The 21,867-nt window shown below is 45.5% G+C and overlaps 2 protein-coding genes and 1 long non-coding RNA gene across 7 annotated transcripts in view; 2 read left to right on the plus strand and 1 right to left on the minus strand.

The window, feature by feature from the left end:
- Positions 1-21,867, plus strand: part of LOC113451615 (uncharacterized) — a 46,294-nt gene that overhangs the window by 1,404 nt on the left and 23,023 nt on the right. The window contains exon 3 of the mRNA XM_087923131.1: positions 1,525-1,800. Within this exon, the coding sequence (XP_087779257.1) occupies positions 1,525-1,800 (276 nt within the window). The remainder of the gene's footprint in view (positions 1-1,524; positions 1,801-21,867) is intronic.
- Positions 3,024-6,482, plus strand: LOC148126741 (uncharacterized). The gene is made up of 2 exons (XR_015742488.1): positions 3,024-3,450; positions 5,805-6,482. It is a non-coding gene; the product is annotated as an uncharacterized LOC148126741 (long non-coding RNA).
- Positions 3,640-16,371, minus strand: LOC113453291 (major histocompatibility complex class I-related protein 1-like). 5 transcript variants are annotated; one of them, XM_087928337.1, is made up of 8 exons: positions 15,774-16,371; positions 14,824-15,066; positions 14,275-14,550; positions 13,645-13,932; positions 13,207-13,296; positions 9,694-9,845; positions 9,263-9,305; positions 7,110-7,410 (listed from the first exon to the last, which is right to left on the minus strand). In XM_087928337.1, exons 1-8 carry the CDS (start codon positions 15,844-15,846, stop codon positions 7,268-7,270), a joined length of 1,308 nt encoding a protein of 435 aa, XP_087784463.1. In that variant the 5' UTR covers positions 15,847-16,371; the 3' UTR covers positions 7,110-7,267. The 5 variants fall into 5 exon arrangements, 4 of the variants coding, with proteins under 4 accessions (XP_087784465.1, XP_087784463.1, XP_087784464.1 ...); XR_015742462.1 differs by lacking the exon at positions 7,110-7,410 and adding an exon at positions 11,436-11,536 and having other exon boundaries at positions 9,005-9,305; XM_087928339.1 differs by lacking the exons at positions 7,110-7,410; positions 9,263-9,305; positions 9,694-9,845 and adding exons at positions 3,640-3,679; positions 3,800-3,890.

Genomic DNA, 21,867 nt, shown 5'->3' on the forward strand with positions numbered 1-21,867 from the left:
ACCTCAAAGACCACCAAACTCATAATTTTAAATCCCAGGGGCCAAAGATCCTGGGAAAATCTCCCAAAATGTCTGCAGGAAAATTCCCCACCCCATTTTCCTAGCGATCAATCATTCTTTATTTGGGATAGTAGGATACTGTCTCCAGCTCCATTCTTGGGAGGGGGGAGAGAGAGAGAGACTTTTGGCTTCATGCAAGGAAAGCAGCAGAAGCAGCAGAAGTCTTTTGTTCTCTCCCCCAATCTGTGCCATAAATGAGTCTTTGTGAGACTTGTCATGCCGGCGCAGCCTCTTGGAGCAGGAGGCCTTGGAGGGTCCCAAAGACTCATTTCTGGCAGAGTTGGGGGGAGAGAAAGAAAGACTTTTGCTGCTTTCCTTGTGTGCAGCCAAAATCAGAAGAAAGAAGCAGCCCGGTGGCCAGGCCAGGTGCGTGAGGCGAGTGGGGCAAGTTCCCCCCTCCGCCCTTTCCTCCCTCCTTTCACTCCCTCATGTTGTTCGCAATGCAAGCGACGCAAGCCTTGTGTTCCTGCGCAGCCTGGATTAATTGCTTTGGGGGTGACATTTCTCTGTGGACCACCAACGTTTTCTCATGGACCACTAGTGGTCCCTGGCCCACTGGTTGGCGACCACTGCTCCTCAGGACCTGAAGGCAGGAGGAGAAGCAAGGGATGGGAGCTCATCCAAGACAGATGCAACCTAGAATTAAAGAGAAATGTCTTCACAGTGAGAACAATTGTTCACAGTGGAACAACTTGCCTTCAGAAGTTGTGAATGCCCCAACCCTGGAGGTTCTTACGAAGCGATTAGACAATGATTTGACTGGAATGGTATAAGATCTCCTACTTAAGCAAGAGGTTGGACTAGAAGCCCTCCAAGGTCCCTTCCAACTCTGTTATTCTGTTAAAAGACTTTTCTCCTAGCGGGATAAAGAAGGGAAAGAGAAATCAGGTTTCTGTCAGATCCGTGTATCTGTCATTCCTTCAATGGAAGAAGAAAAGGAGGGGGGAGACTGATAAAGAAATCCTTCTTGATGTAACCTGAACATATTTAATCTTATATCAAATTTGTATAACCTACACATGATACAATGGAGGGAGGAAACCCAGGTGGACGGAACCTATCACCTCTGAGAGAGACAGCCAGGAGATGAAGAGACCATAAAAATTCCACAGTGAGATGTGTCCTGGGAAACTCTGGAAAAGATCATTCTAAAAAGGGGGCGAGGGGGAATTAACAGGTTGGCTCTTTGTTTTACTAAATACACATCGAGATAAGGGGAGGGGTTTTAAACTCCCCTATCTATCTCTGCACGCCTGAGAGACCTTAGATGCTGCTTTTAACCACTACACGAATTGTCTCATCTCAATAAAGGATTCCTTTTGATACGTTCATCCTAGTTGATTGAATGGGAAACGTTCTGTAGCCTGATAGTTTCCTTCCCTAGGAGGGGTGGGAGGTAGACTTTCACGTGTTCAGGGAGAAGAATCTTGGGCCTTTCTCACCGCCCCTCGGGGTCTCTTTCAGGGCTTCACTCCTGGCAGGTGATGTGGGGCTGTGAGCTCAGGGAAGACGGGAGCAAAAGAGGGTTTTTGCACTACGGCTACAATGGGATGGACTTCCTCAAGTTTGATGAAGAGATCCTCCGATGGGTGGCAGCTCATCCCCAGGCTGAGAAGGTCAAGGAGAAATGGGAGGACCATCTAGAGTGGTCCCAGGGAAGAAAAATCTACCTGGAGGAGACCTGCATTGAGTGGCTGCAGACATACCAGTCCTACAGGAGGGGGGCTCTGGAGATGAGAGGTGAGTGGCACTTTGGAGCATGTGTCCGTCGGCTCCCCCTCCCCCATATTATTTCTGTCTTAAATAGGCAAGGGAGCAGCCTGGGGTCTCAGTGGTTAAGATGCTGGGCTTGTCTCAACAGTCCAGGTTCAAGATCTGAGCACCACATGACGGGGCGAGTTCCCATTCTCCTCCCGCTCCTGCCAAGCTAGCAGTTCAAAAGCCTGCAAGTGGGAATCAATGGGCACACACAGCGCTCTGTGATGTCACGCTGGCCACCAGAGCACAGAAATTTCTCAGGACAGCATTGGCTCCCTTGAAATAGGGGTGAACCCTGCCCCCTAGTGGTGGCAATGAGTAGCAGAGTAAAATCCGACTCCTTTTACCGTTACCTTTTGCATAGCCATGACCCCATTTAAGGTCACCACAGAAAAAGGTCAGGAAGTATCCCATGTCCAATTACAGAAGAAAAATAACCCTCAATGCCCCCCAAAATAAGGACTTCAAAGATGAAAATAACTGAACAATATATTCATGCTGGAAGACCCAGTTCTAGTTCCCTGGAAAAAAAAAGATTGCAAAGCAGAAGAAACTCATTCGAACCTCTCGGGTTTGAGTCCGAATCAAAATATGAATCTTTTCCCAATTTCTACCTGGGGCAACTTGAACAATTTCAATTCCAAACTACCAATTCAGGCTGGTGGTCAAATTTGGACGAAGCTCCAAGCAGTACAATTGTTTTGTCAGAAGGAGAACTTGACCCAATTTCTATGTACCCCTTTCAAAAATCAATCTCAAGGGCTTCAATGCCTCTAATCATTGAGGGTCCCGGAGGTTCAGGAGAGGAGAGAACCAGAGAGAGGATGGCCAGGTGAGGTCTTCCTACCTATTCAGACACCTGGCCAGAAACTCCCCAGAACTCCTCTTTTGCTGTTTCTGCAGAGCCTCCAGTGGGGAAGGTGACCCATAAGGCCATTAATGACCGTCTGGAGGTCCTCATCTGCCAGGCCTTTGGCTTCTACCCCAAGGAGATCCGGGCCACCTGGAGGAAGGACAGAGAGGTCTGCAAGTATGAAGCATTCCATAGAAATGTGGCCCCCAACTCAGATGGGACCTATTATGTCTGGCTCAGCATTAAGATCGACCCCAAGGAGAGGGACCGTTTTCGGTGTCACCTGGAGCACGAGGGCTTGCAGGAGCCCCTGGTCTTGGCCTGGAAGGAGGAAAGAGGTGAGAGCCTGAGGGGTTGGACATGCAGAAGTAGATTTTTTCACCAGTGTGGGAAAGGTTGGGGAGAAGAAGTCTGGACATGCTTCCCCCTCCCTCCATTGATCTTCCGGGACACCCAGGAGGGAATCTATCGGACATGTTTCCTTACCCTGATTGCATGGCCCAGGCTGACGCTCCATCTAACCAATGCCTTGATTGTGGCTCTTCTTCCTTCTGCCCTTCCAAGGCCATTTGCTCTTCCTTCTTCAAACTTGGTGGGGTTTCCTTCGGGGGGGGTGGACACTGCCTGGGGGTGGGGTGTCCGTGCAAGAGCTCCACTTCAGGGAACTCAGCATCTCTCTAACCAGAACCATGTTTCTCCTTCTTTAGCTACAGGGTGGGAAATTCTTATTGGAATCACGGCTGCCGTAATCTTGGGAGCTGGGATTCTCTTCCTGATAAGTAAGTGAAACCAACGTATCCACTGACATCCACCCCTGGGTCTTTCTGTGTTGGCTGAGCTGGTATGGGTGGCAGAACATCCCCACAAAAAACATTTTGAAGAGGAGTCAGAGAGGAAGGAGAAAGTGTGCAGCCACTTTCCCAATTCCTGTATATCTCAGAAGGTTCCACCTTCCTCTTGTCTGGGAGGAAGTCTCTTTGGCCTTAATAGACCGTTGAAGTAGACCATCTGAAGTAGAGGAACAGATATCAAGGGCTCCAAAATAAAAATAAAATGTCCTATAAACCACCTGGGACGCCCCAGACAATCTGTAATCCTGCCCTGGAGAAGATCCATGGGCCATCTCACCTGGCAAGAGATACCTTCAGGGAAGCTCGGATAGAAGATGGGGACCATGGAGGGAGGGTCCCGGGTCCTCTGGCCCCCATTGCAGTCACACCTGGGGACAGAGAAAAAGAGGGTCAGCAGAGGAAGGAGCCTGTCACCTCAGAAAATATTTCTCTGGTCTTTTAGAGTTGCCAACAGAAAGGGAGGAGGGAGCAGTGTAGGAGTTGCAAAAATGAAACTGGATTCCATAAATGTTTTCATAGTTTCCAGGCGACTGAAGTTTCTCCCCACAAAATTCTAACTGGAGAACATGATTGATGACTTTTGGCTATGGATGTGTCCCATTGGAGAATATGAATGATGAGACACCCAGGGGGTGGGGGAAAACCGGGGTCAAGGGTGACAATGAACGATGTGTCTCAGAGTCGGCTACACCCAGGCAGCACCGGCATGTCCTCTCCTAATAAATAATCTTTGAGCTTTGAAAATCCGGCCTGAGACTCATGATTTAAATGGGGGAAAGTACCAGAGCCCTGACAGAGCCATTCTTTCCTCGGCTTTGACTCAGAGCAAGAGAGAGGAGTGGGAAGGCGGACGTGGGAAGAAAGAGGGACCTTGAACGATGGACGTGTTTTTATACGCTTTGGGTTTGGGGGCCAGGAAATCTAAAGGGCCTGATTCAGGGACACAGTTGGAGCAAGTGAGGTAGAAGTTTAAACAAAGGAAAGTGCATTTTCTATTAGAAGGAAAAATTGATAAGGATCCCATGCTGAAGCGGATGGGATGCGGAGACCATCAGCTGGATTAAGATGGGATATTTGTATTAAGGTGCAATATTTGTGGTTTGGGGGCTGTTCCATACTAGCAGGCTTGTAGGCCTGCATTCCTATTGGTCCGGAAAAGCCGGGCCGTGATTGGACAAAACTCAGCGTTCTGATTGGTTCTTATTCGGCTGCCGCGATTGGGTAAAACCAAGCGCGGCAAGCTCAAATGCATGTCATAGGCTGCCTAGCCGCAGCCAGCTCTATAAAAGGAGCTGCCTCGGCTGGGAGTCTTGTCTCAGTATCTGGTTTCCTAATCAAGAGCTGTTGTCACTCCTTCGAGTCTCGTCTCTCCTTGGGACCCACCGCCCAGACATAACAGGGGCCAGGAAATCTAAAGGGCCCTAATTCAGGGACACAGTTGGAGCAAGTGAGGTAGAAGTTTAAACAAAGGAAAGTGCATTTTCTATTAGAAGGAAAAGTTGATAAGGATCCCGTGCTGAAGCGGATGGGATGCTGAGACCATCAGCTGGATTAAGGTGGGACATTTGTATTGAGGTGCAATATTTGTGGTTTCTCACCTCCTGCTTCCCAGAGGAACCTTTGGGCGAAGGCCTCTCATTGGGAAAGGAGGAAAAGGCTGTCTTAACGGAAGAAACGGGGTCATTTGTTCTGGTTATGCAGTAGCCCCCGAGGCTGCTCCAGTTTAGGGGGGCAAGGGGAGGGAGAGAGCAGCGACAGCCGAGAGAAAATGGGGGAAAGGCTCTGCAGAGGAATGGGGGGTGGATGAGAGAGGGGGGTGGGGGAAGAGTTGGCAGATTTTTTGATTTTTATATCACAATTCCACACTTTTGCTGTTCAAGGCAGCCACCGTTTTAGGACTAGCCAAAGGTCTTTGATTTCCTGCAGATGCAGACAGAGCAAAATTAGGAAGTAGATCAGGAGGAAGAGGAAGAGGAGGGAAATGCCAATGAAAAGCCAGGCCTTCTGGGCCAAAAGGAAAATTTTAGAGAACCAACCAGAGTAAACCAGTGAGTGAAGGAACTGGAGCCCGGGATGGTCTCCTGGCTGAAATTGTGCAAAAGATCAAGTGCCTGTCGGGTGACGTGTATGTTACTCTCAATCCGGTTGTCATGTTGGTTGACGTAAAGGCAGCAGGAGGTGGTAAGCGCCTGGCAAAACCCTCCTTGTGAAGTGAAGAGCAGATCGAGGGCCCTGAGATGGTCCTGGACAGTCACCCCAACTTGTTCCGTTTCTCCCTGCAGGGCTCTTGGGTGCCTGGATGACGCGGGTAGACCTCCTTCCAGTTCAGAAGAGACGTTAATGCCATATGGCTCTCTCCAGCTTTCTCACACACACACACCCAACCCCGAGAAAAGTCTCTTTACAAAGGAATGGAGCCAAGTCCTTTGGAGATGCAGGCATGGAGATGAGGGCCTCAAGGTCTTGTGAAATGTTACTTGCCAACGTGAGACAAGATGTCAGATCTGTGTATCTGCCATTCTTCAATGGAAGAAGAATAAAACCGCAGAGGCCAGGCGAGCTACTTCTTGAAAGCTACAAGAATGTGGGATAGACAGTGTGCTGGTCAGACAGTATATAGTTAAATGGGAATAGGGAGCTGTCCCCTTAAGGGAATGCCTCATGGAAAATGTAGTTAATGCCTCATGGGAAATGTAGTTCATGTCATGTGGTCACATCTGTAATCCTGATCGGCCACTGAATTGACCTCTAGTTGGGTTGGGGAAAGCCTTTGTTCTTTCCTTGCCTGGACCCAGCAGCATGCCAGATCCTTTGCTGTACCATTATGGGATGAAGATAACCATATTTTCACACTATGAAGACAACTAGGCAAAGATTGGACATTAGATGAATCTTGACATAACCGCGAGTTATACCTTGAGGATGCCTGGTGTGATCCATTAAAGAAACTTTGTATGGAAGTCTTTGTAGAGTTTAACTGCTTATCTTGGATATTTTTGGGGAAGATAAATATGGCTTAAGACAAGACAGACAGCACCACTACCAGATGGATTTGTAAATGGCTGACAAAACATACTCAATGTGTAATCCTTAATGGAACTACATCCACATGGAGGGAAGTACGTAGTGGGGTATAACCACCCCCAAGGGTCTGTTTTAGGCCGAGTACTTTTAATATCTTCATAAATGATTTAGATGAGTGAATAGAAGGAAAACTGATCAGATTTGCAGATGACTCCTAACTGGCAGGAGTAGCCAACACTCCAGGAAAAAAAGCTGATCCAAATTGTAGGCTGCATTAATAGAGGGATAAAACCATATAAAATATTAGTAGAGCTTTACAAAGCCTTAGTAAGACCACACTTGGAATACTGAGTCCAATTTTGGTCACCAGAATTTAAAAAAGATGTAGAGATACTGGAAAAAGGATAGAGAAGAGCCACAAGGATGATTAGTGGGCTGGAAGGTAAAACTTATGAAAAATGGTTGCAGGAATTGGGTATGGATAGTCTAGTGAAAAGAAGGACTGGGGTGATATGATAACTTTGTCCCAATATTTGAGGGGCTACAAAGATTTAATTTCAAAAAGATTCAATTTATTTTCCAAAGCACCAGAAGGTCAGACAAGAAACAATGGAAGGAAACTAATCCACGAGAGAAGCAGCCTGGAATTAAGGAGAAACTTACTAACAGGACAATTAACCATTGGAACAGCTTTGCCTTCAGACATTGTGGGTGTGCTTCGTTACTGGAGGCTTTTAAGAAGAGACTGGAAGCCATTTGTCCGGAATGGTACAAGGCAGGGCTGTCCAACTGTGGCAACTTTAAGACAGCTTGCTGGCTGAGGAATTCTGTGGGTTAAAGTTGCCAAGGTTGGAGACCCCTGGTGTAAGATCTCCCGCTTGAGCATGGGGCTGGACTAGAAGACCTCCAAGGTCCCTTCCAACTCTGTTATTCTGCCTTTGTCTGAAGTTCTGTATCACCTGAATAATTAATGAAATAATAATCAATAATCACGGTAATGATGTCCCGGTTTGAAGGGCTTCGACGTCAGACAGAAATCCGTGATCGTGCACAGTTTCTGTCTGGGCTCGCCGCTGGAGCGCCCCAAGCCGCCTGGTTTCAGGGCTAAGCCACCCCGTAGAGGTGGTGAAGAGGGGGGTGACCGCCAGCAGGGTTGAGGAGAGCCGCATCTCTCCTCCTCAGCTGGCCATTACTCCCTTTTCTGAAGGCGGTTGCAGTGGTGGTCAGAAATGGACACCACAAAGAAGAACTCGACTGGAAAAGAATGTGCAGGAGGAAGATAAGAAGTGAAAGTTTTGGCTGGCCAGGTTAAATTGTAAAAGCAACAACTAAGGTACCCTGGAATTTAAACTTACAAAAAATAACTTCTCTCCCAAAGAAGAGTCAGAAGCAGCGAAGGAAAGTGAAAAGGGACAGATTTGAGGTTTTTTTTATGCGGGGAAGAAAAAGGAAAGGGAATGGGGAATTTAAGACTTAAAAAAGCAACCCCCCCCAAAAAAGAAAAATAATTCAAAAAATAAGTATAATGCTGGAAAGAAACAGAAGAGGTGAATACAGAAGAGAGAAATAGAGGTAGAGAGACAAGGGGGTAAAAAGGGGATAGAGAAGAAGAGAGGGAAGAAGGAAAGGGAAAGAAGTTACAAAGGACCAGAGCAAGATATAGAGAAACAGGACCTATTTAGAGCTAATGGGTGAAAATCTAACTGAAAAAGGGATTATGTAAAGGTACATAAGATTGTATTGTTATATTAGTAATACAAATAACTTTAGAAAATTGGAAACGACGTATGATTAAAATGAGGGATAAAATAGTGTAATTTAGTGAAATGTTTGTGAATAAAATAAGTGAAATAAAATAAATGAGAAAATTGAATTAGGAAGGAGCAGGAACATTTTAATTAGTTAATGTTTTATAAAATATATGTGAAGAGGGAGGGAATTAACTATGGAAAGCTTATAATTGTTCCCATAGAAGTATGATATTTAATTGAAAAGTAATGTTAAAGATGTTAAGACTTTAATGAATATTAATATTAATGATAGAACTGAATTGGAATGGAATGTTGTTTTAATTATATAGATTTATAATTTTTTCTTTTTTTAAGAAAACAGTGTGCATTTTAATAATGTACCAAGCAGAATCAAAATGGAAGTTATGTATTATATTGAATATTACAACTTTAGGGAAAAGATATAAAGGTGTCATACTCCAATCAGTAACTACAGGAGAATTTTGTTTAATGAGAAAAGATAATAGATAATTGAAACAGGACAGACAAAAAATATAAATACAATGATCTGAATTGAGATGAGATAATTAAAATAAAATTGAGAAAATTAAAAGAGGGGAGAAGCTATGTAGAAAATGTAAAATAGTAATAAGATATGGAATAGAATATAAAAATCAGCATGAACCTGAATTTGTGTCTGTTTGAAGAAATATAACCCGGGATTACGCTACTTTCAAAAAAGGTGTTTTATTTGTATTTTTTTTTCTCTTTGTGTAAAACTCAAATAAAATTTACAATTTTTTTTTAACAATAATCAGGGTAATGATAATCATAATAACAACCATAGTGATCATTATAATAATCATAATAACCACCATCATAATTAACGGAGCAGAAACAGCAACATCAGCCGGAAGGAGCGGCGGCCCCAGCAATAATAAATTGCTTCCATTTTTCATTGGGCAACGTTGAAACGGTGTCATTGGGAGCTCCCTCAGGCCTCTGCCCCCCACGGGTGGTTGCCTCGTACTGCAAAGAGAGAAAACGGAGGAAGTCAAGGCCCTGATTTGTAATGGGGAGTGTAGGAGAGGATGTTTTCCTAGCCCCCCATTCGTTGTCTCTCCCTCCCCTCCAGTCCTCCTGGCCCCTTCCCTGACCCACGTTCATCCCTCAGAGCTGATGGGCTGGAGAGACTGAGCTGGCCTGGATCCTCCCTGCAGAGCATCGGATCAGAAGATCCCAACCAGGAGGGGCTGAGCCCCAGAGGAGCCCCATGATCTCTCCATGGCTACCTTGGAAAGACTTGGACTAGGGGGTGGATTCCCCCACCCCACAAGCCCCACCGTCTTTTCCTCCATGGATTGTCCAAGTGGGGAGTTTTGCCTCTTAAATAGAGTTCAGCAAGTGTCTGGCTCACCTCTGAGCTCCCTTTAGGCTGGAGCATTGGCTGTGACTGAGTCTCATCTTCTGTGCCATAGATAGCTGGAGAAGGAACCTCTTCTTGAGAAACTTGATCAGGCCAAGTTGTCACATTGCGAAGGAATTTTTTCTTGACCTTCCTCCCCTGGTCTGAAAGATTGCAAAAAGAGAGGACAGCTAGTTAATTTTGGGGGAGCAGCTCCTGCCTGGGATAGAGAAGGACTCAAGCTGAAGGCCCCCAGAAGGCCCAGATGGTCCAAGTGGCCGGATTATAACCCAGTGTCTTGAAAAAGAGGCATTAGTGCTCCCAGCAGGTTATGACAATGAAATGGAGCACTCCTGGGGGTTATTGAGGAATAACCAAGTTGAAACTCTCCTTGTGTCAGCCTTCAAGATCTTCTAGTATTGTTTTGCACCTTTTGGCTGTCATAAGTAATGGGGGGAGGAGGGGGGTAACGTCTGGGAAGCGAGCTGGAGGTGTTACATTCTAGTGTTGTAAAAATGAGGAGGGGGAAGTGGACATTCTTGCTTAGGTTTCTATTTCTTGCTTTGCTTTCTTTCCTCTGCGCAACTGCAAACTTTTATCAAAGTATGCCAAGGTCAACGGACAGAGGCCTCATCCCCACCTGAAGATGTCCACATGATCATATTCACAACTTTTAATTGGAAGAATCATTTGAACTATGGGGGGTGGGGGGTGGGATCATTTCCATCAATTTGTATATGTGATTTACGCGCCTAATTCCTTAGATTCAGAATTCTATTGTAGCTACCACTTCATTTCCAGTAAAAGATATCTTTTCTCTAACTAAAAGAGTCTTCAGTATTTCTTTCTTGGATTTGGAACAGAGATCAGCCTGACACCTTGCTTCTATCTGAGCTCCTAGAGATAGATAGATAGACTCCTCCTTTCCACCACAGGAAAACCAGAGCTGGTTTTGTTTCTTCAGGACCAATATGGTGTATCCAATAAAGTTTTGCTTTTGGGAATTCAAAGCTGCCGAGAGTCTTTCCTTGATTTGGGTTCACTACTTGGACATTTAACGCCTTGTCCTAAAGCAACATGAATTTATTTTAAACAATGATGCTAGATCACCGGGGCCTGATGGATTACATCGCAGAGTGTTAAAGGAGCTGGCAGAGGTCATCTGAGAACCACTGCACCATATCTTTCAAAAATCCTGCAGCACCGGGGAACTACCAGAGGACTGGAAAAGAGCTGATGTGGTTCCCATCTTCAAAAACGGATAAAAAAAAAAATCAGACCCAGGAAACTATAGACCAATCAGCCTAACATCAATACCCGGGAAGATACTGGAAAATATAATAAGAAAGAAAAAAAAACAGATCTGCCAACATCTAGAAACAAGTAAAGTATTAACTAGCAGTCAGCACGGGTTTGTTAAAAACAGATGATTCCAAACCAATCTTATTTCATTCTTCAACACAGGGACTAAATGAATAGACCAGCAAAACACTGTGGACATAATATTTTTAGATTTCACCAAGGCTTTCGACAAAGTAGACCACAACCTACTTCTTAGTAAGCTAGAAAAAAAGTGGAATAGACAGCACCACCACTAGATGGATTCCCAACTGGCTGACAAACCATACTCAACAAGTTGTCCCTACATGGAGGGAAATAAGCAATGGGGTGCCACAAGGTTCCATCTTAGGCCCAGTACTTACTCTTCAATATCTTCATTAATGACTGAGATGAGGAATAGAAGGGGAACTTACCAAATTTGCAGATGATACTAAGCTGGCAGGAATAGTTGACACCCAAGAATATAGGCTCAAGATCCGGATGGATCTTGACAGACTAGAACACTGGGCCATATCTAATAAAATGAAATTCAATGTAGAGAAAAGTAAAGTCCTACACTTAGGCAAGAAAAATCAAAAGGACACATACAGACTGGGTGAAAACAGGCTCAATAGCAGTAACTGTAAGAGGGATCTTGGAGTCCTAGTGGACAACCAGCTAAATAGGAGCCAGCAGTTTGCAGCAGCAGCCAAAAAAGCTAATGCAATCCTAAGTTGTATTAACAGAGGGATACAATCAAGATCAAGGGAATTACTAATACCACTCTATAAAGCCTTAGTAAGACTACACCTAGAGTACTGCATCCACTTTTGGTCACCATATTATAAAAAAGACGTTGAGACTCTAGAAAAGTGCAGAGAAGAGCAACCAGGATGATTAGGGGACTGGAGACTAAAACATATGAAGAACGGTTACAGGAACTGGGCTTGGCTAGTCTAGGGAAGAGAAGGACCAGGGGAGACAGGATAGCAGTGTCCCAATATTTGAGGGGCTGCCTCAGAGAGGAAGGATTCAAGCTATTTTCTAAAGCCCTTGTAGGCCAGACAAGGAATAATGGATAGAAACTGAACAAGGAGAGATTTAACCTGGAAATAAGGAGAAACTGTCTGACAGACAGTGAGAACAATCAACCAATGGGACAGAATTTCCCTTTGGAAGTTGTGGGAGCGCCATCACTGCAGACTTTCAAGAAGATTTTGGACTGCCATCTGTCAGAAATGGTGTAGGGTCTCCCACTTGGGTAGGGGGTTGGACTAGATGACCTCCAAGGTCCCTTCCAACGTTGATTATCTGCAAGACCTCTGGGAATCCTGTTATGGATGCCAGACAGGTGGTTTTCCCCATATATTCCAAAGTTGGTAATTCTTACTCCAAACCTCACAATCTTTCTTTTGATTTATACTCCACAGCCCCTGTGCCAATCGAAGTACCAGCAATCTCGGAAGGCTCAGCCTGAGTTTCACTGGGTTAGACAAGCAGCACAATTTGCAAGCAAGTAAAAAAAGGCCCATCCAGGAAGAGGGAAACAGCAAAGCACTCCCTCCTCACTGAAAAGAAAGTTCCACGGAGACCTTGAGCTGCATTGGGTGAAACTCAGTTCTCCCTGTCATTTCTCTTGCTCTGAGTAGGAGCAGAGGAAGCGGCCACTCCCTCCACTGCTGGACCTTGGACCCTGTTGTTGTCCCCAGATAGGATTGCAAGCAGGGGCAGAGGACAGGGGGCCCATCCTCCATGGCCCCACCTTCCATCAGAGCTTCCCTGAAGGTCCTTCCTCCCATATGAATCTTCTCAGGGGCAGGATTGTGGCTCTTCTAGTGCTTCCCAGACCATTTAAGGCAGGGGTCACCATCCTTTTGGACCTCAGGCACCACCAAACTCATCATTTTAAATCCTGGGGACCACTAATATGAATTTTGACTGACGGTGGCTTGCTGAAATCGGTGGGAGAAAGACGGAGAGAGAGAGAAAAAACTCTGATCTAACCTCTCTCTCTACCCCGCCCCCCCCCACACACAATCACACAGAGGCAGGGGTGGGATTCAAATTTCTTAACAAATTTCTTAACCAGGGTCTTGTGGGGGCCCTGATGGCAACTCTCAGAGAAGCTCTTGCCCATCCACCCCAACTCAGTCAACACAGAAGGACCCAGGGGTGGGTGTCAGTGGATGTGCTTGTTTCACTTACAGTTCAGGAAGAGAAAAAAAACTCCCAGGATTACGCCTGTAACAATTACGCTTGGAACAATTCCCACCACGTGAATCCACTGCATTGGAGCTAAAGAAAGAGAAAGAGGGCTCTAATTAGAGAGATGCTGAGTTCCCTGAAGGAAGTGTCCCCACCTGAAGGAAGCCCCTCCCCTCCAAGGCTGCAGAGGGAGGAGGGAATGGCCTTGAAGGGAAGAAGGAGGAGCCACAACCAAACATCTCACATATCTTCATACTGTTGCTATTAAATTACCATTTCCAACTCTTCTGACAGAAACCACTTCTCTCCCATTGCTAAATGCAGGACCTTTCCTGCTCTCCATCTGAAAACATGAGATGTTGCAGAAGAAAACTACCCCCTCGCAACAGATTTTCAAAGATTTCTCTAAAATCTACTTCTACCCTCTCAGCCACTCACCTCTTTCCTCCTTGAAAGCCAAGTCCAGGGGCTCCTGCAAGCCCTCGTGCTCCAGGTGACACCGAAAACGGTCCCTCTCCTTAGGGTCGATGTCAATGCTGAGCTGGACATAATAGGTCCCGTCTGAGTTGGGGACTACATTCTTAAGGAGGGTCTCGTACTTGCAGGCCTCTCCATCCCTGGTCCAGATGGCCTGGATCTCCTTGGGGTAGAAGCCAAAGGCTTGGCAGGTGAGGACCTCCAGCCTCTCATCCTCCACTTTATGGGTCACCTTCCCCACTGGGGGCTCTGCAGAAACAGCAACAAGACCAGAGTTCCCAGAATTTCTAGAGTTTCTGGAAAGATGATTTAAATATCAAGTCCTCCTTTGGCCCTCCTCTCCCCCTCTTCCCTCTCCTCCTCTGAACCTGTGAGACCCACAAAGATGGCAACATTGGAGTGAACGTCACTACAATAGGACTAGATCTTATTTTCCTGCTCAGTTTCTTTGTCTTTCCTTCCGTAATAGGATGTGAGATACCTGCTGACCCTTTTCTGCAGAGGGTGGATTGGCTATGTAGGACAGAGATAAAATGGGGGAGGGGAAGCCCATAGAAACATGATCAGGGGAGCCCCCTTTTTGCCACTCACCTATCTTCTCCAGAGTCTTGTTCTTGTAGGACAGGTATCTCTGCAGCCACACAAAGCAGGTCTGCTCCAGGAAGGCTTTACTTCCCTGGGACCATCTTGGATCCTCCTCCCACTCCTCCTTCACCTTCTGGGCCTGGGGCTGAGCTGTCACCCATCTGAGGGTCTCCTTGTCGAAGCTGATGAAGTCCATCCCATCGTAGCCATAGTGCAAAAACCCTCCTTTGCTCCCGTCTTGCCTGAGCTCACAGCCCAGATTCACCTGCCAGGTACGAAGCCCTAAAAGAGACCCGGAGGAGGTGGAGATGAATGAAAAGGGTGCAGGATTCCTCTCCTTAGAGAATAAATAGAGTTACCTTCTCTTCCCACCTGGGGAGAAAAACTCAGTTTCCCTTTCTCCTCTTTTTCAGACAAGAGGAAATGTCTCTTACTTCAGTTAACCCTGTTTGAGGTCCGGCCATGAAGAATTTCTGGGTGGGAGAGAGAATTGGGGGGGGGGATTGGGGTCTTCTTTCCTTTCCAGCAGGCATTGATGTCCCTGGCTCTGCTCACCTCCAGCCTGGTGGTCCAGTTTTGATAATGTCTCCATGTCAGCCCTGAAGATCCACTCAGGGATCAGAAACTTCTTCCCTGCCTCCTCCATCCAGGGCACCAGAGGCTCCATCTTCCTGGTGAGGCTCTCAAAGCGAAAGATGGGCTGGTCATCCAGGTGGACCTTAATGAAGAACCGGTGCAGCCCCTGACGGGGCTCTGAGAGTTTCACGTAGAAGTAGGACAGGGAGTGTGAGGGAGGGCCTAGAGAAGGAAGGGGAGGAGAAGAGCAGAATTGGGGGGAGGTTCAGCCCTGAAGCTCCACCCCCTTCAACAGTTCATTGTCACAAACAGTCTCTCCCCAACATGTTCGCTAGAATGGAAGAAATTGGTTCTCCCCCTTTTCTCTTCTGCTTGGGAAGATACATTGGAGGGAAGAGCCCCCAGCAGCCCTCGGATGACCCTGGGAACATCTGGGCAGGGCTACATCTGGTTAAGTTTTTCCTGCAGCTCCTCTGGGCTCTGGGGATTCCCAGGCAGCTGCTTGTGGGCCTGACCTCCATGGTGACCCCAAACACCCCACAGTGGGAAGAGCCAGCTGGGCCCTATTTACATGGAAGCTAACAAGGGAGCTGAGCATCTTTCCAGCGAGGGCAAAGTTTGCTGATAAGGGGGGAGCTGAAAGGCGAGGTCTTGGCCCAATGCCCAGGCAGGAGGAGGAAGGAGAAGGATGGGCTGAAGTCCAAAGTTCGCTTTTCACTTTTACTCTCTGTAAATGGGAACCGATTACAAATCAGATACCAACGTTTTTAAACCGGATTCGGTGAAACGGAGGAAAAGGAAGAGTTTTCCTTGTGCGAATGGAGTTTGGCATTGAGGGGGGATGGGGGAGAGAGAGACCCGACCCAGGACATGAGCTCCCCCCCCGTCTGTTGCCTCCCCCCCAACCCCCGCAGCCGCCGCCAACTCACCGCAAAGAGCCCCAGGCCCGAAGGAGCCCAGCGCCACTCCGAAGAGCAAAAGGAGCGGCCGGTTCAGCGGCATCCCCGTCTATCCGCCCTTCGCGAAGGACAAGCCGCTTAGGCCTCCCCGGTCCGGGTCCCGTCCGGATCCGCAAAGAAGCCCAACTCTGCTGAACTTCTCCGTCCCGTCCCCGAAGAACCAAAACAGCGCTGCTCCCTTGCGCTCTTCCCGGGCCACGGAGGAAGGAAGGGAGACGCTGCCCGCAACCGGCAGGTTAGCGCTCAAACGCCCGTTGTGTGAACGCAGCCACCTCCTCGCTCATTCTTCTTCCGAGGTCTCCGATCGATCCCCTTCGCCTTCGGGCTTTCGGGAGCTTTAGGCGAAGGCGGCCAGTCGATGATCTGAAGGGGATGGCCGCGTGTTTGGACAGCGTCCGGCCCGGACACAGTTCCCTTCCGCCAAGGGGCCCCGGTGGACTCGCACAGGAGCCGCACCCGTTTCCTTCCCCGCTTCTCAGCCCCGCACCGCGGGGGCCGAAAGGACGGAGGCGCTGGGCAAAAGGAGCCTTTATAACCTGCACCTGAAGGCAGCTTCGCTCCGCCCAGGACAGCGCCGCCCTCCCTCCTTCGCCCGCCCTCTCGGCCCCCATCCTGCCCGCCCCGAGAGCTCCGCTAAAGCTCTCCGCCCCTCCAAAGTTTGCGCGTCTGCTTTCTTTTGCACGGGAATCGAATGCGAAACAAAGGGACTGAATCCGCAAGTGTTTTATTCTATCCTGGGCACTGGTGGCAGTTGTTAGAGTGCATTACTGCAGGCCACTTCTGCTGCCTGCCGGCTGCCTGCAATTTGGCAGTTCGAATCCCACCAGGCCCAAGGTCGACTCAGTCTCCCATCCTTCCCAGGTGGGACAAATGAGGACCCAGATTGTAGGGGGCAAATAGGCTGACTCTGTAAACCACTTAGGAAAGGGCGATAAAGCGGTATCTAAGTCTAAGGGCTATTGCTACCTTCAACCTTTCCGCGAATAGTAATTGGATGCCAACCAGGTTGGTTTCTTGGCGGAGGGGGGGTTATGCCAGAGGGCTTGGGAAAGCAGCACCACTTCTGGGCCTCGGCCCCCTCCCCTCCCCTCCCCCTGGGACAAGCCAGCCAGAGCCCCTTGGAGGGGTGGCCCCAGGGCCCTTGGAGCCAGGCTCTCTAACTCCCAGCTGCTGTTTCTGCTTAGTGCTTCAGGGGAGCCCAAGGGACAGCGCCCTGCACTACAGGGAGTCCTCAACTTACAACAGTCTGTTTAGTGACTGTTCAACGTTCCCAACAGCAAAACTGACCAATGGCCATTTGACTGAAAAATAAAAGAGAATGTACAAAGTCACCCCAGCATCTCCTTTAGTGAAATTCCCTTCCTTTATTTATTTATTTATTTATTTATTTATTTATTTATTTATTTATTTTAATTTGTTATCAACTTATGAACGAAGGATAGGTTCACAATACAAGGAGGGTTTGAATAATTCGTGGCTCCTGTGAGACAGTTGATTTTTTTAGGTTTGGTGTTGACTTTGGCCTCAATGCTGACTGACTTTCTGAGCAAGCAGTAAACAAGTTTACAGGGAAAGTTCCACCTCTTCCTTCTGGGTCTTATCTGAGGAAGAAGTTGAAGTAAACAAAAGAATGTTTATGGTTCCTTTTGATCCTTCCTTCTCTCCACCCCACAGCCGGGCAAAGGCTGAGCCTCTAAGCTGTTTCCTGATCACCAAACTACAGGAGACTCTGACCTGGGAGCTGGAAGTCTCCATTTTCTCTATTCAGCTGTAAGACTCCAAGCATAGGAGTTTTTTTTTGGGGGGGGGAATCAGCTCCACAAGGAGCTGTGGGAACCCAGAGGTCCCCCCACCAGATGTGTCCAGCAGTCTCCAGGGCCAGCCAAGAGTTGCTTGAGAACTTCTTCCAGGGTTAATCTCATGACTGGGATCCTCTGAAGTGAAGCAGGCAATTGGACTTCTCTTAGGAGTTGCTTTTCACCGAGTATGGAGGGAGGGCTGGAGCTGCAGACCCCACTCAGTTCTACCCTTCCCCTTCCCCTTCCAGGCTCCTCCAGGGACTCCCTGTGCTAGTCCTGCTGGAGGGTGTCATAGCCCAACCAAAGGCTGCCCCAGATCCTCTCTGTGGTCACCTGCATCACCAGCCCAGGGGTGGGATTCAAATAATTTAACAACTGGTTCTCTGCCCCGATGGTTTCTTCCAACCACCAGTTCACCAAACCGCTCAGAAAGTTAACAACTGGTTCTCAAAACTGGTGCTTGTATCTGAATCACCACTGCATTAATCGATGCGAACAGATTAGGTGATTGGGCCCAGTCAGATTTTTAAGACAAGGAAGGTTGACCTAATCCTTTATCTGATTTTATTTTAAATTAGTTACTTAATATTTTGCAGCATTTATGCTTCTAATATTTGTATAACCTACACAATGGAGGGAGGAAACCCAGGTGGCCGGAACCTTTCACCTCTGAGAGGCACAGCCAGGAGGTGAGAAGACCATAAAAATTCCACAGTGAGATGTGTCCAGGGAACCTCTGGAAAAGTTCGTTCTGAAAAGGGGGTGGTGGGAAATTAGATGTGCCCTGGGAAACTGTGAAAAAGATCATTTCTACAAAAGGGTGGGGGGGGGAATTAACATACTGGCTTTTGTTTCACTAAATAAACATCGAGATAAGGGGAGGGGTTCTAAACTCCCTTATCTCTCCCTGTATGCCTGAGAGACCTCAGACGCTGCTTTGAACTCCTACATGAATTGTCTCATCTCAATAAAAGATTCCTTTTGATACGTTTGGTTTTCTGAAGTTCATTCTTTTTTAAAAATTTTATTGGTTTTTAAAAACAAACCTAAACAAACAAAATATAAAAAGATCAAGCCATCTTCCATAGGTGTACATACAGTGTGCCGGTTGGTTTACGAATTGTTTTGTTCTTCCATTTCATAGTCTTCAATTACAGTTACATTACATATATTCTCATATTGTCAATCAAAAATTAAATACCTTAGTATCATTATTAATCAATCATTTGACTATACTTTTATTCATTCATGTTTTACAAGATAACCATAATTTACTTAATTTATTTTATAACAGTTCATATTATCATCCTAAATCTATCCTAAAATCATTTTGTAGTTATAATAATAATGAAGTACATCTTTATATATTTATTATTTTCTAAAAATCTACATATTTCATTACTGTACTTTCTTGTCTAACCATTGATAGAAAAGATCCCAAATTTTATAATATTGTTTATCCTCTTGTTCTCTAATTTCAAATGTCAATCTACTCATTTCAGCACATTCCAATATTTTCTTAATGATTTCCTCCTGTGATGGTATTTTCTCATTTTTCCAGTTTTTAGAAAAAATAATCCTAGCCGCTGTTAATACATTTACAATCAGGTATTTCAAGTCTTTACTATATATTTCAGGTAAAATTCCCAATAAAAATATCTCTGGTTTCAAGTCTATATGTTTTTCGTCATTTTTTCCAACCACATGTGGATTTTAGCCCAGTATTTTTTAGCATCCGCACAAGTCCACCACATATGGTAAAATGAGCCAGGTGTCTGATGACATTTCCAACATTTTTTGGATTTATTCTTGAACATTTTTGCTATTCTTGTCAGGGGGAAATGTCACCTGTAAAACATCTTACACAAGTTTTCTTTATATGCTGTTGACATTGTCATTTTATAATTTTGATTGATCACAATTGTTGCCATTTCTCTAAATCAATCCCATATCCAAAATTCTTCCCCCAAGCAATCATAGTTTCTTTAACTTGTTCTTCTTCTAGTTTAATTTCTAATAGATATCCATACAATTTTTTAATCACCTTTTCATCAGTACCTGTCAAAATCTTGTCTAAGTCAGTCAGTTTTTCATAGAAACCTTCTGTTTTAGAATCTTTATCATACCTTGAATGTATTTGCGCATATGAAAACCAATTCATCTTTATACCTTGTTCCTCTAGTTTTTGCATAGATTTAAGTTCACCTTTTTCATTCAGTATTTCACCATCTGTTTGTTCCTTTTTGTATATTGTAGGATACGAGAATGCTTCAATAGTCAATAACCAGACTGGAATTTTCAAATAGCATTGTCTTTTAATCTTCTCCCAGTTTAACCCCAGAGACTCCCGTATATGGTGTCTTCTAAAATATCCCTGTGTTTTAGTTCCCTTGTACCATAAAAAAGCATGCCACCCCAACAACAAATCATGTCCTTCTAATGTCAACAATCTAGTATTTCTTAATGTTATCCATTCCTTGACCCGCATCAAATGTGTAGCTTGGTAATACAACTCCCAATTAGGCAAACCAAATCCTCCTCTAATTCTAGCGTCTTGAAAAAGTTTTAATTTCATTCTCGCTTTCTTACCTTGCCATATATATTTCAACACAATTTTATTTAAATCTTCAAAATAGTCTTTTCAAAGCCTAATTGGAATTGTTTGAAACAAATATAAAATTCTTGGTAATATATTCATCTTGTTTGTTAAGATTCTCCCTATTAGTGAGAGTTGTAAGTTTTCCCATTTCACCAAATCTAGCGCTATCTGCTGTTTAAGTTTAATATAATTATTCTCTTTTAATGTACTACATCTTGCTGTCAAATATATCCCCAAGTACTTGATCTTATTCGTGACTTGAATTTTCAGTAGGTCTGCCAGTTCTTCCAATTTGTCTTAATAGCATATTCTTTGTCAAAATCTTTGTCTTATCTTTATTTTCAAACCAGCCACCTTTCCATATGTCTCTATCTTTTCTATCAATTTTGATGCTGTTTCTAAAGGGTCTTCTAAGATGAAAACCAGATCATCCGCAAATGCTTGCGGCTTAAATTCTTCCTTTTTGATTTTCATTCCTTTTATATTCTTTTCATCTCTAATATTTCTGTCTTTTACTTTTTATAATTTAAATGGCATTTCCTCCTTCTTGTAACTGCTTGTGTGGGAGTTTTTTTGTCTTCAGTCAAGAATATTTGGAGCATGGAAGCAAAGGGAAGGAATAAAAGGGGATTTACCTGTTTTTTGTGACTGTGTTTATTTTGTATCCTACCCTGGATCATCACACTTGGCACCCAACTCCTTTAATGATCTCTAAGATGAAGAAACGGGACAGAAACGGATGTTGGAAATGCCATGAAGCAGAAGGAATGCTGTGTCTCCTATGGTGGACACATAGAAGACGACAAAAGTGTAGAAAGTGGAATGCAAAAAATCTTGGGATTTAGATTTGAAATGAAACCACAGCTGATCTTCTAGGGGTAATCTGGGGGGTGGGGGGGAGGACACAAAAGAAACCTCATACTTTAATGAGATCTATGCTGACTGCAGCAGGAAGAAATACAAGGACAAGAATCAGGTTCTTTTGTAAAAGTCCCCAAACACAGCAAGGCTGGGAGGGGCTGCACAGGACCCCCACTTCTTGTTACTTATATTGACTCACATCCCCTTCACGGTGCTTTACAGCTCTTTCTAAGCTGTTGACAGAGTCAGCACATTGTCCCCGACAATCTGGAGGATGGAAGGCTGAGTCAACCTTGAGCCGGTCAGGATCGAACTGCTGGCAGTCGGTGGAGTCAGCCTGCAATACTGCATTCTAATCACTGGACCACCAGGGCCCTTAGGTAAGGTCATCAGAGCTAGAAGTGAGTGGGGTTTGCTCTCTTTTTAGATCCTAGTGACTTGCCCTGTCACTGTTGGTGGGGCTCTTCTTGGAGTTCCTTGATTAAGCTGTGGTTTAATGTTAGCTTCTTTGCCTGTATTGGTAATTGTTCGATTGGGATGCTGTTTACTTGGTTGCTGATCTAGTGTTAATCTTGGTGTTCATTTCTGCTCATATAGATTGCTGGTTAAAAGGTACTTTTTGTTTCCTTTGGGTGTTTGGACTGTATCTTTTAAGTGGGATGTAGATGCTGTTTATCTCTATGTGCCTGTTGATGGCCAATTAGTCCACTGTAAGTGCCAAGCCTCCAGGAATTCTCTACTGTTTTCTGGATTTGGCTTGCTCACAGTTTCCCAGGTGAAACGATGGTTGGGTCTATCCCTATAT

Source organism: Pseudonaja textilis, chromosome 2 (genome assembly GCF_049901715.1).
Source record: "Pseudonaja textilis isolate UNSWEBS1 chromosome 2, rPseTex1.2, whole genome shotgun sequence".
NCBI classification, from domain to species: Eukaryota; Metazoa; Chordata; class Lepidosauria; order Squamata; family Elapidae; genus Pseudonaja; species Pseudonaja textilis.

Coding starts and splice junctions, on each gene's coding strand:
- LOC113453291 (XM_087928337.1), bottom strand. CDS start 15,846: ATGCCGCTGAACCGGCCGCTCCTTTTGCTCTTCGGAGTGGCGCTGGGC. Junction 15,067..15,773: donor CGGGCCTGGGGCTCTTTGCG/GTGAGTTGGCGG, acceptor TTCCTTCTCTAG/GCCCTCCCTCACACTCCCTG. Junction 9,846..13,206: donor TTTTTTTCTCTTCCTGAACT/GTAAGTGAAACA, acceptor GCAATCTTTCAG/ACCAGGGGAGGAAGGTCAAG.